Below are 18,355 nucleotides of genomic sequence, written 5' to 3'. Positions count from 1 at the left end.
TTGTCGACCGTGAAAACCAGAAAGGAGATTTATATGTTTGACTACAGAAACTTCTGTGTATAAAGAGTGCTGTAAAATCACACTGAATAGCAAACGGCAAAGTGGAAGATGTTTCTACAACATAGGTGGCCGGCGAAACTGTGGGTGTCTTTAATTCAAGCACAACTTGTACGGGCCAGTAAGAAAAAGACGAGAAAGGTGACCGAATTGGCAAGGGTCGCGTGAGCAGATGCATTACAGCAGAGCGCGACCGCCCGGTCACACTGAACAGATTCGCCAGCCCTGGACGCCAAAGGCCTGGGAGGAAAAGGAAAAGGCCTTCCCCGTTTGCCCGTGACGCTGGCGAGGGAGGGGAGCCACGGGCGTCCTGCTGGGCCCAGGGAGACCGCGTGGCCGCACGTGGCTCACTCGCATGTCTGAGGCCACGAGTCTGAGAGGCGCGTCAGAGCTCTGCGGGCAGCGGCCTCCCTGCTGGAGCCTCGTGCCGGGAGACGGTCCCCGATCTAGCGGGGCCGCGCGGTGCCCACCTCGGGGCACAGGTGCCGCCCGACACGGTGGGGCCTCATATGGTCCATCTTCTTACTTCTGTAAGAATGAGCAAGAGGGAGACCGAGTGCTCCCCTTCGGGATGGCAGACCCGGGGCTAATACGAGCAGGACGCCGCGGCCACGAAGGCGGGAAAGCCGAGGGGGGACGGAGGGCGAGACTAGGGCCAGCAAGGCCAGCGGCGGGGCTTCGCGAGCTGCTGAGGCCCGGCGTGCGAGGAGAGCGAGGCCGGGCGTGGGGCTTACGTCCCTTCCTCCCTTCCTGTCACTCGGCCTGTTCCCAGAGGAGGGCTTTCCGGGTCCGCCAGCGCCCGGCCCCGCTCCCAGCCCCAACTCAGAACTCTGAGCCCTTATAAGAATTCTTGTGTTGCCCAGACATTCGCACCCCTGGGCCCGGACACCGGAGAGCAGTAAGGTTTCCTCTGGCAACACAGGAGGGGCTCAGGAAACAGACGGCACGGGTGACATCACGGTTTCCGCGATGCCGGGGGGAAGGCGGACGCTGTTGAGCGAACAAAACCACAAAACGGCGTGTTCTCCGTGGCTCTATTTATTTCTTAAAGTGGGTGTCAGTATACAATAGGAAGTGTTTACTGGGAGTTACCTCTTGGTGGTGGAATCTCTGGTTCTTTTTTTCTTTTTGTTGCACAGATGTTTTTCTTACAAATTGGTGATAAGAAAAAACAAGTAAAACGTAGCGAAAGATGAGTGGGCTCTGCATGAATGAAGTTCACCAGCGTGAACGCTCATCCGTAGTAATATTTACAGAAAAAGCCCATCTTTCCCTGTTGACTGTCCTCCTTTTAGGAAGTGAGCGCCGCAGTCGCTCAGCGGCTGCCTCGCTCCGGGGCGTGCTCGGTCCCCCCCGCTGCTGGAGAACTCTGCCAGCGCTCTCCACCTGCGCTGTGTTCCGAGCCGCCGCTACTGGGGACCCCGCACCGCCATGCCGAGTGAAGACCTCACCTGTTCCCACCCTCTGCCCACCCACTCGTGTGTGTGTGTGTGTGTGTGTGTGTGTGTGTGTGTGTGTGACGGGAAACCAGGCCCTGCCCTTGACTGCTGTGCCCGTGCCTGTCCCCTGCGGTCCACTGTGCAGACACATCTATCCCTCGGGGCTGCTCTGAGCCTTCCCGTCCCTCGAGCCACGGAGCCTCCTGTGGCTAAGCTGCCACCTTCTGCCTGGCACAGCAGTCCCACGGGCTGTGCTGGCTGAGTGCTTCTCGGCCCTTGGCGTCTAGAATGTGCCGCATAGGAGACACGGGTCCCCAGTGCCTTCATCGTTTGGCGTTATCGCAGAATAAAGGATAAAACAGAATAAACTTCCTGCATAACCTGTTGAGTTTCAAACCATTCCAAGAGGAGACTCTTCTAACACATGATCGGTATCTCCCTAGCGTGTGAACTCCTGTATCGGGTCATTTGGCATTTTCCTAGAGGCAGATGGGTTCCAGGGGGGTGGGGGCTGGGGAAGGTCAGGGCTCTGCCCTCCTCCAACCTGACTCTGCGACCCTGGGAGAGTAACTTCCATCCCTGAGCCCAGTTTTCCCCTCTCGGCCGTGCACCAGTGATTATGTCTGACCCACCTCAGCAAGGCAGGGTCCCTGGAGGGAGAGCCTGGACCCCAGACCGACGTCCTCCCTCCCCCAGGACAAAAAACTCACGGGGGAAGAGGAGCTGCCTCCAAAGAAGGTCACACGGTGCCAGGTGGCTATGAAGACCCAGGTGGCGGAGAAGTCCTGGAGCTCGGGGAAGTAGCGCCTGACATCCTCTGTGGCTCTGCGCAGCGTGGCAGGGTCAGTGGCCTCCCTGTAGTACACGTCACCTGCACGCCGATTGTCCACGTCTGCCCAGAAGGCTGCCACCACGCAGCGGTCCTTGGCGATGGGGAAGGCCGCGGGGGTGAACTGAGAGACCTCCTTCAGGAAGGAGACGACTCCGTTATTGTTCACCTGTCAGGAAGCCAGACGGGGGGCCAGTGGGCACCTGGGGACAGGTGGGCGGGCCCGGCGGCCTCCCCTGCCTCACCCGCCACGCGCCCTCCAAGGGGGAGCCGGCCTTGAACCGGGCAACCCTAGGACGGCCTGACAGTTCCTGGTCCCTGATATGGGACCCCTCGGCCTGTCCCATCCCCTTGCGGACAGGCTGCGCGCTCAGGCACAGGCTCTGACCTGTTTGCTCTACCTGATGTGCCGCACGGCGCCCAGACCTGGGCTGCTGCTGTGGGGTCAGGGAGCTCCCACTGTGGGCCCTGGCCTTGGGCAATTGGGGCGCTCAGGGTCCTGGGTCCCACTCTAACCAGGCACCTTGGGAGGCGCAGTAGGCTGCCAGCCTTGGATCCAGGTCCGGACAGGTGAGCTGGAGCCGTGTGAGGTGGGCTGAGGGGAGGCCGGAAAGGCCTGGATGTCTGGTTGGTGGGGAGGGTCTGTGCTCAGGACTCCAGACAGTAGGGAGCTGCAGAAGGCTCCTGAGCAGAAGGGGGGGTGGGGGGCAGCAGGCAGCGTCTGTGCGGTAAGACGCAACTGGTCCCAGTGCAGTTAGCCGTGCAACCAGGAGGCAGTTCAGCCTTCACCTCTCTGTGCCCTGGGTTTTCACCTGTGACATGGGGATAACACTAGCTATTGCCTCCGGGATGCTGGCAGCCTGGAACGAGTTAGTGAGCACAGAGCTGGGCCCTAGACTGTCAGGATTTGCTCCTGGGAGGATCGTGGTCAGAACTATGCTTTCAGAAAAGACTCTGGACTTGCCCTTTAGGTGAGGGTGGCCCGGTAACCCAGAGAAGCACAGCTCTCTTCTTAAAGGCACCGAGAGCGATCGAGCAAGTGAAGTATTTCAGGGCTTGGATTCCAAATTGAGGACAGGGAGGGACCGAAGGTGAGCCCGGCTCTCAGAGCTCCTTCCCGCCCAAGTGAGTGCACCTGCACACTGAGGAGCAGTGGCTGCAAACAAGACCTAAAGTTTTGCAGCCTCGTGGAAGAACAGAGAGAGAGACGTCAAAGCTCGGCGCTCACTCGGGGCTGGGGGTAAGCCCCCACACTAAGCTGGGTGAACTTGAAGTACACAGTCCTCATGCGGCCTCACGCTCTGCCGTCCCCTCACCCAAGCGATCCAGGGCCCCTCGAACTGGGACTCGGATCAAGGCTCGGATTCTCGGTTCCCAATGGATAGCATCCTGAGGTTCCAGAAGCAAAGAAAACCCTCTCTGGTGGAAGCTGGCATCACCTTAGGCCTCAAGCTATTCCTGTAAATAATTGTTCAAGTACAAAACCCAGGTCACAAAGATAATTGGGCACATAAGGAAACAAGGTACCACTCACAAGAATCAGCAGAAATGCAAGAAACATCGGATATCAGAATTATCAGACCAGAGACTATAAAATGACTAAGTTTACTGTGTTCCAAGTGCAAGCTTTAAGTTTCTTCAAGAGAATGGCCAAAACAATCTTGAAAAAAGAACGAAGTTGGAGGACTTATACTTTCTGCTTTCAAAACGGACTGCAAAGCTGTAGCAGTCAAAACAGTGAGGTCTTGGCTTAAAGACAGAAATATAGACAAATAGAAGAGAATAGAGAGCCCAGAAATAAGCCCTCACATATATGGGCAAATGATTTTCATCAAGGGGGGGCAACAGAAAGGGCAGTCTTTTCAACAAATGGAGCTGGGACTATTGGACGTCCACATGCAAAAGAACAAAGTTGGACTCTTACCTCACCCCAGATACAAAAATTAACTTAAAATGGATCAAAGACCTAACCGTGAGGGCTAAACATATAAAGGTTAGAAGAAAACATAGGATAAAAGCATCACAGCATTGGCTTTGGTAATGATTTCTTGGATATGACACCAAAGGCACCGGCCACAAAAGAAAAAAAAACAGACAAACTGGAGTTCATCAAAATTAAAAATATTTGTTTCTATCAGCAGAATGAAAAGGCAACCCACAGAATGGGAGAAAATATTTGCAAATCATGTATCTAATAAGGGCTTAATATCTTAAACATATGGAGAGCTCCTACAACTCAGTAACAACAACAAATACAAACAACCTGATTAAAAAATGGGCATAAGACTTCAATAAACATGTCTCCAGAGAGGATCTACCAATGGCCAATAATCCCATGAAAAGATGCTCAACATAACTGTCGTTAGGGAAATACAAACCTAAGCCACAATGAGCTAACACCTCACACCCATTAGCATGGTTCCCATCAAAAAACCTAGAAAAGAACAAGTGCGGTCAGGGACACGGAAAAGCTGGAACCCTTGTGCACTGCTGACAGAAATGTAAAATGGCACAGTCGCTGTGGAGAACAGTTGGCAGTTTCTCAAAAAATTGCAAATAGATATACCATATGATCCGGAAATTCTACTTCTGGGTATATATCTGTATTAGTCGGCTGTGGCTGCCATAACAAAATACCAGACTGAGTGGCTTGAACGACAGAAATTTGTTTTCTTGTAGTTCTGGAGCTAGACATCCGAGATGAAGGTGTCGTCAGAATTGGTTTCTAGTGAGGCTCCTCTTCCTGGCTCGTAGATGGCTCCCTCCTTACTGTGTCTCCACACTGCCTTTCCTCTGTGTGCACACGAGAAGGGAGAGAGCTCTCTGGTGTCTGTCCCTCTTATTATCAGATTGGGACCCTACCCATACAACCTCAATTTACCTTCCTGAAGGCTCTATCTCCAAGTACAATCACCTTGGGGGGTAAGAATTCAACATAAGAATTTTGGGTGGGACACAATTCATCCACAATGATACTCAAAAATAATTGAAAGCAGGGTCTTCAGGAGATCTTTGTACACCCGTGTTCATAGCAGCATTCTGCACGACAGCCCAAAGGTGGAAGCAACCCAAGGTTCACCAATGCATGGATGAATAAGCCAATGTGGTCCATCCATACGATGGAATATGATTCAGTCTTAAAAAGGAAGGAAATTCTGACATGTGCTACAAAATGGATGAACTTTGAGGACCTTATGCTCAATGAAATAAGCCAGTCACAAAGAGACAAATGCTATGATTTCACTTATATGAGGGATCTAGAGTAGTCACATTCATAGAAAATAGAATGGGGGTGTCCAGGGGCTGGAGGAGACGGGGGTGGGGGCGTGTCTAGTGGAGACAGAATTTCAGTTTTATAAAATGAAAAGAGTCTGGAGGTGAAGGTAGTGATGACTGAACAACATGTCCTTAATACCACTGAACTGTACACTTAAAAATGGTCAAGATGTAGGGGCACCTGGGTGGCTCAGTCAGTTAAGCATCCAACTTCAGCTCAGGTCATGACCTTGCAGTCCATGAGTTCGAGCCCCGCGTCAGGCTCTGTGCTGACAGCTCAGAGCCTGGAGCCTGTTTCAGATTCTGTGTCTCCATGTTTCTCTTTCCTCCCCTGCTCATGCTCTGTCTCTCTCTTCTCAAAAATAAATAAATGTTAAAAAAAAAGGTCAAGATGCTAAGTTTTATATTATGTGTATTGTCCACAATATAAAAAATTGACTAAAGCAAAGTCTGGGACAAAAAAAATAATCAGGAATGGAAATTCTCTTTTTAATAAACCATTTTATTTTATTTTATTTTATTTTATTTTTTAAATTTTTTTTATCGTTTATTTATTTTTGAGACAGAGAGAGACAGAGTGTGAACAGGGCAGGGGCAGAGAGAGGGGGAGACACAGAATCTGAAACAGGCTCCAGGCTCTGAGCTGTCAGCACAGAGCCTGACGCGGGGCTCGAACTCACAGACTGTGAGATCATGACCTGAGCCGAAGTCGGACGCTTAACCAACTGAGCCACCCAGGCGCCCCTTTAATAAACCATTTTAAAGAACTAAATAGAAATTCTAGGACTAAAACTAAGTAAATAACAAATTAAGAACTAAGTAGATAATTTAAAAGCAGATTTAAATAGATAATTTAAGAGCACAATTAAAGGAAGAATTAGTGAGCTGGACCTAGAAGACAGGTCAGAAGAAACCATCTGGAATTTAGAACAGAGACAAAGACATGGAGAGTAGAGAAAAGAAAAGAAAAGAAAATTTATGTGAAGCAGGAGGATGGTCAAATACAGGTATGGTTTGGAGCACCAGAGGGTAAGGAGGTATAAAGGCAATGGCTGAGAATTTCCAGAACTGATGAAAGACATCAGGCCTCATATTCAATAATCCCAGTGATTCCCTAGCTGGAAGACTTAAAATATAGCAACAACAAATGACTGCTGTAAATGCACATCAACGATAAGGAGACAGTTATAAAAGGAGAAATATATGAATTATCATCAAGGGTCTTTCCCGTAGAGTGGCAGCTGATTTCTCATAAGCAACAATGGGGACTAGAAAATGGTGGGATTGTGTCTTGAATACGCTGGAAGAAAATAATCTGCTTGCAGTTTTATACCCAGATAAAATATCCTTCATTACTGAAGGCAAAAGAAAGATAATTGAAATAAATAAATAATAAATAAGTAGGAACTAAATAGCAGACCCACATAAACAAAGCCAAGTCAAAGGGAAATGTAAAGTCAGAGATGCAAGGAGGGGAAAAGGGCAAAGAAGGTGAAAGAAGGTGCTATGAACTGAATGTATCTCCCCCAAATTCTTATGTTGAAACCTGGCCCCCACTGTGATGGTGTTAGGAGGTGAGGCCTGTTGGAGGAGACTAGGTATGAGGGTGGATCCCCCATGAAGGAGATTAGTGTCCTTATAAAAGAGACCCCAAAGAGCTGTCTCTGTTTTTCTGACATGTGAGGACACGATGAGAAGATGCTATTAACCAGGAAGTGGGTCCTCACCAGACACTAAATCTTCCAGCCCCTTGATCTTGACTTCTCAGCCTTCAGAACTGTGAGAAATAGTGTTTGTTGTTTAAACTACCCAGTCTAGGGGCGCCTGGGGGGCTCAGTCAGTTAAGCGTCCGACTTCAGCTCAGGTCATGATTTCACTGTCTGCAGGTTCAAGCCTCGGGTCGGGCTTTGTGCTGATGGCTCGGAGCCTGGAGCCTGCTTCAGATTCTGTATCTCCCTCTCTCTCTGTCTCTCCCCCTCCTCATGCTCTAGCTCTCTCTCACAAAAAGACATTAAAAAAAATTTAAACTGCCCAGTCTGTGGGCAGCCAGAACAGATTAAATCATAGCAGCCAGAACAGATTAATCATATGTCATAATATGACATCATATATCATATCATAATCATATATCATATCACCATATATCATATCATATATCACAATCACTGTTTCTATTCATAATCATATATCATGATATTCATAATCATATATCATATCACCATATATCATATCATATCATAATCATATCATAATATGATAACAGATTTATCATAGCAGCCAGAACAGATTAAACCAGAAGGCATGAGAATAAATCTAAATGAACATTGACCATATAAAGAAATAATATAAATAAAGCTTTGTGTAGTTGTGTGAAAAAAAAATCTGTAGAATTAAGATTAATGATAATAGCTTATAAATTGGGAGAATACATAAGTGTTTGAAGGTCACTGTATTTTCCAGAAGGGTAAAGGCATTCACTTATTAGTGAATATTGGTAAGTAAAAATGAATATGGATAATCACCAAAAGAATAGAAACAGTGTATATCATCCTAACCGAGAGAGGGGATGTGACTGAATGATTAAAATACTTGATGTATAAGATGGCAAGAAAGGAGAGAGAAGGAAATATAAAGCAAGTGGGACAGACAGCACAGAAGATCTTAGATTGAACCCAGCTCCATCAGTAACAGTTTAAATAAAAATGAATTAGATGTTCCGGTTAAAATACATACTATCCAAATGCTAACCAAAGGAAACCTGGTGTAGACCATAAGGCAAAAAGTATAGCTAGAAACCAAAAGGGCCACTTCTTGATAATAAAGGAAGATATAACAAGTTTGCATTTTTACATGCCTAATAACAACGTTAGTTATCACATAAGTGAAAAACTGACAAAAGGAAATAGGTCAATTCATAACCACTGTGGAACATTTCAACATACATTCCTTAGCAAAATGGACTAGGCAGACAAAATTATCTGGCAGAATACGGAAGATTTGAGCAGTGAAAATAGTAAGTGACCTAATAGATAATACAAATATCTTTTTAAAAATTTACTATACACTGATCACATAGCAAGTGTCAACAAATTTCAAGGGATTGCAAAAAATAGTTTGTTCTCTGGCCACAGCGCAATTACACTCAAAATATTAACCCCCAAAAGGTAGGAAATTTCTATGTATATGGAAATTAAGAAATATAGTTATAAATAACTTGGGAGCGAAAGATAACAAAAGTGCTATTTAGAAAAAACCCGTGAGGGTGTGGGGCGCCTGGGCGGCTCAGTCGGCTGAGCTTTGGCTTCAGCTCTGGCTCAGGTCATGATCTCGTGGTTTGTGAGTTCGAGCCCCACGTCGGGCTCTGTGCTGACAGCTCAGAGCCTGGAGCCTGTTTCGGATTCTGTGTCTTCCTCTCTCTTTGCTCCTCCCCCGCTCGTGCTCTGTCTCTCTCTCAAAAATAAATAAACATTAAAAAAAATTTTTTTAAATAAAAAAAAGACTCATGAGGGTGAGGTGCTACCAAACTTAAAAGGGGAATTTATACCCTTGCATGCTTATCTCAGTGTGTATACTTAGTGAAGAAACCAAACATTTAGTAAATAATCCATATACAGGAAAGAAACGACAACAACAACAAAACAGGGGAAGAGAAAAACAAACAATTAAGAGCACAAGTTAATAAACTAGAAAACAAACACTGAAAAAGAGAACCAACAAAGCCAAAATTTGGTTTGTTTCAACTACCAGTAAAATGGATAAACTTCTGTTGGAATTGGTTAAGTAAAAAAAAAGGTGCTGATGGCCAGTATCAGGACTGAAAAAGAAAATATGGCTTCATACTCTGACACTCTCAAAAAAGATAACAAGAAGATATTGTAAATACCTTTATAATAACAATACATTTAAATTTTTAGATGAAACGAAAAAAATTTCTAAAGAACTGGGTTAAGAAGAAATAAAGGAGGACGGATGTTAGCATAACAGAGAACTGACTTTCTGGAAGAGGACGGACAAGGGCCTCCGTGGACTGGGACAGGAGAAACTGAGAAGATGCCCCAGGATCCCAGCAGATAGTGTTCTCCACAAGTGAGGTGTAGTGTGAGTCGGGGGTGGAAAGTGAGGGTGCCCACTGTCTTACCTGTAATAAAGCAGAGCAGTGAGAGCTAGGCTTGAAATAAGCCATCCGATCAGAACTTTGGTTGTTACCATGACAATGGGGTAGCAACCCTCTAACGCCCCAATGAAAAAGCAGAAGGGCCCTGATGACTGAGTAAAGATTCCCAAAGCTGAGATAAATGGTTTTAACAATGAGGATTTAGAGAATATTTTTTTAAGGATTTAGAATTTTGAGGGGACCCGAAACATTGAAAGTCCATTTGGTTGAGCTGCGTGACTGACAACTGTAAAGCCTTGCTTATTGGGGCAGAGTCACTGTCTTCTGCTGTGTCCCTGGATCCTTGCTTCCTCCTCTATCCTGACTTCAGCTGCTTTAAGGAAAAAGCCACATATGGCAGGAGACTTCAGAGAGGGGAAGGACTTATACTTTTACAACTCTGCAGTGTATTAGTGTAGGTTCGTCAGTTATAACAAAGCTAGCACTGGGGCGGGGGTGTTAATAATGGGGAGGCTGTGCATGTATGGAGGCAGAGTATATATGGGAAATCTCTATCTTCCTCTCAATTTTGCCGTGAATTTCAAATTCTTCTGCAAAAAATAAAGTCTTAGAAAAAAGACAACCCAATAAAAAATGGGCAAAAGACTTGAATAGTGAACAGGCATTTCTTCAAAGAAGGTACACAAATAGTGTAAAACACGCTCAGCATCATTAACCATCAGGGAAATGCAAGTCAAAACCACAATGGGACAGCACTGCACACCCACTAGGATGGCCGTAACGAAAACAAAGAGACAATAACAAGTGTTGGTGAGGGTGTAAAGAAAGTGGAACCCTCATACACTGTTAGTGGAATGTAAAATAGTACAGCCACTTTGGAAGAGTCTGGCAGTTCCTCAGATGGTTAAACAGAACATAACTACGCACGTCAACAATTCCATGCCAGGTATATATGCATGTATATCCAGGAGAACCGAGAACACATCTACACAGACATCTATACGCAAATGTTCATAACGGCATTGTTCACAATAGCCAGTGGAGCCAACGCATGTATCCATCAACTAATGAATGGATAAAGATAAATGGAATATTATTTGGCCATAAAAAGGAATGAAATACCCTTGCCACAACACGAATGAACTTTGTCAACATTATATTAAGTGAAAGAAGCCAGACAAACTAAACTGTATGATTCCCCTTCTATGAAATGTATGGAAGAGGCAAATCAAAAGAAACCGAAAGCAGATTTGTGATTGCCTAGGTCAGGGCAGAATTGAGGGGCTGGAGAGTGACAAGTGCGGGGTCAGGGTTTCTTTTGGAGGTAAGGAGAATGCTCTAAAATTGTGGTGATGGCCGAACAAATACTTGAAATATATGAAAACCCATTGCATTGTAAGAGAGTGAAAGGTATGGTATGTGAAGTACATCTCAATAAAGTGGAAGGAAGGAGGGAGGAAGGGAGGGAGGTGGGCAGGGGTTGGGGCTTGGGCATCACCCGAAGCTAAAGGCCACACAAGCGAGCAGCTTCCCCTGTGCACGCCACCCCCTCCCCACCCCCCACCCTCCCACCGGGCTTCTAGAGGCAGAGCATGGGCCTCTGACTCAGGGGAAGACAAACTTGCAGTGGAGACAGGAAGCTTAAGGGAACCCCATGGCCGGGATTCAAGTCCCACGGCCTCTGTGTCTAAGTGTGTAGTTGCTGCCTGCCGTTCCGCCGGGAAGGGTTGGGGCTTCTCCTTTCAGGGGCCGCTGTAGCTGGGAGATAAGAGGACACCGCAGAGCCCTGTCTTGCAGGCTCTTGTGCAGAAGCTGGTGGAGTCCGGGCGTGGCGGGCCCGAGAGGCGCTTCCATGCAGCAGCTCCCCCTGCCCGAGGCAGGGCCCAGCTGGGAGCTTGCAGAAGCCAAGGTGACCCATGGGGGCTCATGACTCTGAACGTGCCCACGAGCTCGGGAAGGGCCCGACGAGCTGGGCGGCCAAGGGGAAATTGCACAGAGGCTAACGCATCTCGGTTTTACGTGAAAAAATGGCAGCTACCCCTGGGGGACCTCGTCTTTCACGCCGGTGCCCAAAGCAAAGGTGCTGGCTCAGTGGGCCCTCGAGTCACCCAGGGTCCCCAGAAAGCCTGTCTGGCTTGCCACTGCTCTGGCCGAGCTGGGGCCCGATGGTGTGCCCTGGGGGGCAGCAGCCTGGGGAACCGCCCCGGAGCCCCAGCTCTGGCAGGGCAGCCTGTGGGAAGGTCGGCCGGTGCTTCGGGTGGGATCGGACGCGGTCACCCTGGCTGAGCAGGGACTCTTGACCAGGCACGCCAGATTTTTACTGACCTTTGAGTTGCTGCAAATGGTCTAGCTGGGGGTCAGCACGCTGTCCCGCGAAGGGCCAGATAGTAAATGTGTTTGGCTTTGTGGACCACATACGGTCTCTATCACATATTTTTCTTTGTTCTGTGCTTTTGTTTTTATAGCCCTTTAAAAATATAAACAGCATTCTTAGCTCACAGGCCATCCGCAAACAGACGATGGGCCAGTCCCTAGGCTGTCCTTTGCAGACCCCTAGTCTGGTCTTGTAAACAAAGCTCTGCCGGAACGCCGGGGCGTCGCTCACCCCCACTCCGCCTATGGCCGCTCAGAGTTCAGTATCCAGACAGAGCCCTTCGGCCCGAAAGCCCCACATACTCGCTCGTGGCCCTCCGCTGAGAAAGCCTGCCATCTGTCATCGGGCCTGCTGCTCGGAAGGGCCCGGCCTGGCAGACGAAAGACGCCCACCTTTGGGGCCCACTAACGTGGGCGCACGGTGCGGCCACTGGATTCAGTCTGGGTCACTCTCAGAGGGGTCCACAGGGAGGAGCGTTCTCTGATGGCGCTGATGGGGACCAAGCTGCTGATGGAGGCCTCTCGCCGGCCGACACTGCCCCCGAGATCCCTCCTTATACCGGAAATGGCACCACGGCCACGGCAGGGACCCAGTGAAAGGAAAGGCCTCTGTGTTGCTGGTGCAGAAGCCCCTCCCACACACCGGGTTTGTCCTCATGGAAGCTGGCCCACTTTCCATCTTGCCGAGAAGGACCGTGGGCCCCCAGGCCCAGCATCTAGGGGACAATGCTGCTGTGGCAGCCCAACCACCTGCTCCGGCCACATCACTGTCAACTTCCTGGGCCATTTGTGCCCGACAGAGATGCTCCCTCTGTGTCACAGGCCACTGAACAGCAGAACTGTCCGGGGACCATTCTATGCTTCCCACCATCCACTGGCATCGGGCCTTGCCGAGCTCTGGATCAGCCTCCCCAGACCCCACCCCAAAGACCTCCGCCTCTGACACCCCGTGGCCCTGGTCTGGGCAGCTTGCTCACTGAATGTGGCCGTGCCCCGCCAGGATTTGCTTCCTCTTGGTTGCCCTTGGGTAATGACCGGGACGGGAGGAGACTGATAGGGGGTTGTGCGGGCCTATTTTGAAAATTGGGGCCTACGCCCACACTGCTCCCGGACACGATGGTGCAGCTCCCCCTACCAATAGCAGGACAGGCCAGCCCCTGGGGGTGCCTGCCGGGTGCAGCCGGGCCGAAAGGGGCTCAGGGTTCAAACTGAACTCTGGTGCAGCCACCTGGATTTTCTTGGAGGACCAACACGTCCCTAGGTCCTGGAGACCCAGGTCACTTGGTTGCGTACCCCCTCACTGTCATCTGTGGTGGTCCACGGGGGCCGAAGTAGGGGTGTGATGAGTCTATATAAATTTCACTCAGATGCCCCCATTGCTTTTTTTCTCCTAAAGCCTGCAGGTGAAAGGTCTGTGTGCGAGCAGGTGATGGGTGGAGAGAAGGCACGAGATACTGAGATGGGCACACTGTGCAGGCGGAGACCCACCTGGGCACCGGCAGGGGCCACCTCAGGCCTGGGGGCTCGGGGGTCAGAAGCAGTGACGATTCTTTCCCCCTGGATCCGGCACCTGGCAAGGCAGGGAGCACCGTGACCTGTGCTGGGTTTGCACCCCTGCTTGCAGCAGAAACAGTGGACATAGCCAGTCACAAACTATTCTGCTGGGCCTGACTCCCAACGTGGGCCCCTGCCTCTCACGGGCTACCACACATGTCGTACGACCTTGTCTAGGCCCTTCAGACACAAGCTCACACTTGGCCTTGGGTTATGTGGTGTGTGGCGAGCAAGGCCACAAGAGCTTGGGGACACGGCCCACAGACCTCAGGCAGAGATCCAGATCAGGTTAGCATCAGATCCCAAACCGTGGTGGCCTGTGCCCCTCGGGGGAGGGTGAGCCACGGAATGTCCCTCCACGGGGGTGGAGATGAGGGGGCCAACCGTGCCCCATCGGCCTGAGACCGAGGGGGTTCCTGGGCCTTCCAGTGCTGAGACCTGGAAGGTTCCGGTAAAGCAGGATGAGATGGTCGCCCTAAGGGGAATCACCTTTTTGGCCCATTTGCTGCCCCTGTAATTATGGTGGTGGCACCAGAGGTCAGCGGTCCGAGCTCCTCGTGTGGGTCGTAAGGGGGAGTAGCCTGGTCTCAGGCCGCACCCTGGCCGAAGTAGCCCCTGCCAGCCTCTCCGGGACTCACGCACAGCCGGCTGCACCTGCAACCCAGTGGCGAGGTGCAGTCCACACCGCAGGGCTTCACGCTGCTGCTGGGAGCCCCGTGGGGGGCAGCCCGCGGGAAATGCGTCATGAGGCAAATCACACAGAATCGGTCTTGGCCTCTGTGGTCCGACTGATCAGATTGACTGTTGGAATGGCAGACTCATGTGAAAATCTGAGTTGGGCCAAGAACGTGTGGGGCCGAGGAGGCGGACTGTGGAGAGAGGCAATCTGCCACGGGTCCTCAGCGCCTTCGTGTTTTTGTTGGGTATGCCAAGAACGCAAGGCTCCATCTGCCGTCCCCGGGCTGCGGCTCGGGGTTGTGTTTGCAGAGATCAGCTTGAGGGATGAAGTGTCTCCCTTGTGCACAGAGGGCAGGCTTCCCCAGGCTCAGTGTTTCTTGGCCGTGACACAAACCCACAGTGCGGGGAGCATGTACCTAGACCCTACATGTACCTAGCATGTGTTGCCCCGTGGGACTCGGGGAGCAAGGGACCCTGATGCGGATGACTGCTCTGCGCTGCCCGCTGCACCCTGGGTCTGTGCTTCTGACCCAGGAGTCTAGGGTCCTGCCAGCACCCCCCCCCCCATCTGAAACAGGCTAACATGAGCCAGTAAGGAGGGCACAGCAAATCCTAGGCCTTGACAACTTCACGTTAACAACCTTGAAATTGTACATAAAATGGAAATTTTCCTAGAAAAACACAACCTACCAAATGCGAGGAGAAATAGAAAACTTTTAAAAATATAATCGTTAAAGAAATTTGAATCGGCACAAAACTTTCTCCCAGGAAAGCTTGCTCCAGACGGCAGCCCCAGTCAGTTCCAGCTGACATGTAGGGGTAACTCCAGAAACACACCCGCCCTTCTAAACAGAAGAATCACTTCATGAGACGGGCACGATCATGACACTGAGATTAACAGGGCCAGTTCGTGCAGGAACAGCAACCAGGCCAGTTCCACTCACCGAAAACGTTGCCAAAATCTTCAATAAATTAGCAAACTGAATCCAGTGATGTATGAATAGGATAAACAGTTCATCATTAGCAAGTTGGATTTTTGTGAGGAGTACAAGCTTGGCTTTACATTAGAAAACCAACTAATTTAAGTAATTTAAATGATCCACTTAGCAGAGTAAGGGAGAAAGTCCTATAATCACCTTACTAGGTATAGAGATGGCAGTTAATAAAAGTCAGCATCCATCTGGGATCAAACTTCTCAGAACACGAGGAACGTAAGAGAACACCCTTCATCTGATAAAGAGTGTCTTCACAATAAACAAGAACAAACATCATGTTTAGTGGTGACATACAGACTTGGTTTCTGAGACTGGGAACGAGACAAGGAGCCTTCTAACACCATTTCCACATTGGAGACCCGAGCCAACACAGCAAGGCAAAAAAAAAAAAAAAAAGGAATCAAAAAGTAAAGAGATCAGACAGGGAGGAACACAGCTGCTATGAGTTGTGTAGGATACGAAGATGGTTGTAGAAAATCTGAAAGAATCCCCAAATAGTTTAGTAAAACTGATAAGAGGCTTGGTTCGGTTGTTAAATATAAAATTAGAAAATGTAAAAAAGTCAACTGTGGTTCTACACACCGGCAATCAGCAGAAAAGAAATGAAAGAAAATGCACCATTTACACTAGTAAAAATATAAAGCGCTTAAGAATAAGTTTAACGGGAGATGCACAAGACTTGTCCGCAATCACTTCTAAAACTGGATTGAAAACATTCACGACAACTTAGATAAATATAAAAGCACACCGTGTTCCTGAACCGTATGACTCAATACTGTAAAGATACCAGTTCTCCCACGCGGATTTATATACTCAAGGCAGTGTCAAAAAATCCCAGCGAGTATGTGTGTGTTCGTGTAACTTGATAAGCCAATTCTAAACTGTAAATGAAAATGCGACGCCAAGAGTGACCATGACTCTCTCAAGAACGAGGCAGGTGCTTGCTGTGACAGACACTGAGGTCTCCCACAACACCGCGGTAACCTGGCGATGCTGGCTCAGGGACAGAGAGTCAGGAGGCAACCCCACACGCAGGACAATCCGTTTGGACAGAGGGGGCGCGGTGGAGCCCTGGGAAGGGGGACAGGGTGGTTCCTCTTTTGTAAGATGGGAACCCGTGTACCTTCGATCTCGTGCCACACACGGAGCCCAGCTCCAGGTGCGTTAGACGCCTCAGTGTGAACAACAAAACAATCCGGCAAAAACACTGTTGGAGAATATATTCCTGACTTCTGAGGGTGGTTTTTAAAATCCGGCACAAAAACTTCTAACCATAAAAAGAAACCTGGACACATTTTATTACATTAAAATTAAGAACGTCTACTCACGCAAAGACGCCATTAACGAGGGTGAAATAAGGCGCAGAATGGGAGGAGAGATTTACGATACTTGGGACCTGGGTTTGTCAAGCACTCCCCCAAATCAACAGGAAAAAGGCAACTATGTAGAAAAGAGGGGAAGGACTTTACAGATGAGGAAATCCAACAGTCGGCGAACACGCACAAGATGCGTTCAGCCTCGTGGAAGAGAAAGGAAATTAAAACCGCATTAACGCACCAGTGCACAGCTGCCAGATGGGTAAAAGCGTCGGCTAGGGTGTCATGCGGTGGGGACGCCTGTCGCCGCCACATCTAATGAAGCTGAAGACGGGCGCGTCCCCCGGCTCAACGCTCTCGCTCTCGTGTGAGACGTGCCCTTGTGGACACCCGGGTACATGTTCCAGAGTTTCATAAACAGCCTTGTTAAAAATAGTCTAAAAGTAGGAACCCCAAATGTCCCCCACGGTGCAGCAGATAAACCACTTGTGATCTCTTCACGTAATTACCGGCAGTGACAAACCAAGACGCCGCGCCAAACGTGGGTGGGCGAACGTCCGCACGGTTTGGAGCAAAGGAGACAGGTGCAAGAGAACGGGCTCCGCGTGCCTCCGTCAGACCGAGTCTGCACACGGTCTTAGGGGTGCATGGTGGCGGGGGGGGGTGGGGAGGAAGGTGAGGGCATCGTCACGAGGGGCCGGGGCTAGGGGCTTGCGCTGCATTTGTGCCTTTGTGGCACACGCGTTTAGGAAGAGAGCTAAGGGTGAGAAGTCACAGGTGGGCAAGGTGACTGTGGATGGGACAGAGGCCACTGCAGCAGGCACCGGGGGACCCTGGGTCGGGTTGGAGCTGCGGGCAGCTATGGGCCACCTGCCGGGGTGGGACTGGCCTGCACCTCCCTCCCTGCATCCCTTAGCTGGTCTGCTCCCCACTGTGGCTCCTACAGACAGACCACTGAGTTTCCTCCTGTCTTTGAAGTCCAAGTCCAGCCCCCAGGTGTGTGTGTTGTGTGCCCCCATCCCACACTGACGCTGCCCGCCTCCCCCCCCCCACCCCCCGGGTGTGGGCCTGGAGCCCAGGGGTCCAGGAAGGAGGCAGAACAAGCCGGCCCTGTTTCCCTGCCAGGGCAGGGCCGGGCCAGGACCACAGCCGAGAAGGCGGTGGGGGCCCAGGGGCTGAGCAAGCGGGCTGCTGGCAGGCGCTGTCACCTGGACAGGAACCTTGTTGGACTTCCTTTCCCCAGATGAGAGCATCTGCTCGTCCGGTGAAGGTTTGGGGAGTGGGCAAGCTGGACCAGAGGGCTGGGTGTGGCGGAACAGAGCAGGGAGCTGAGGGGTGCGGGGAGCCGTGTGGCCGCCGCTTTCCACCCCACACCGGGGTCCCTCCCCTCCTTCAGGGTGGGGCAAATGCCGCTTCCCACAAAATTCCAATTTTATTATTATTTTTCTACGTGCAGTAGTACTTTATGAAACATGCGATGCAGACATGGAAACTGAGGAGAAAGGATTAGGCCCAGACTGCCCCTCAGATGCCCCCCTGTCACCACGTGAATGTCCTAGATGAATCATTTAGGTCTGATCCACACCTGTGACTTAGAGAAGGGGGACCACCAGCACTATTGAGCCACTGAATCCCCAGAAACGTGGCCACGGGCCTGGGTGTTTGCTGGAGCCCGGGGCCTGGAACGGCCGCCCCCCACTGGCTGGCCATGAGGATCTGGGGCC

The 18,355-nt window shown here is 50.2% G+C and overlaps 1 protein-coding gene across 1 annotated transcript in view; it reads right to left on the bottom strand.

Moving 5' to 3' along the window:
* SNED1 (sushi, nidogen and EGF like domains 1) overlaps window positions 1-18,355 on the bottom strand; it is an 87,043-nt gene that overhangs the window by 60,025 nt on the left and 8,663 nt on the right. The window contains exon 2 of the mRNA XM_042950815.1: window positions 2,207-2,494. Coding sequence (XP_042806749.1) covers window positions 2,207-2,494 — 288 coding nt within the window. The remainder of the gene's footprint in view (window positions 1-2,206; window positions 2,495-18,355) is intronic.

Source organism: Panthera leo, chromosome C1, assembly GCF_018350215.1.
Source record: "Panthera leo isolate Ple1 chromosome C1, P.leo_Ple1_pat1.1, whole genome shotgun sequence".
NCBI lineage: Eukaryota > Metazoa > Chordata > Mammalia > Carnivora > Felidae > Panthera > Panthera leo.
The sequence above is the reverse complement of the archived record's forward strand: the minus strand, read 5'-3'. Positions and strand labels throughout refer to the sequence as shown.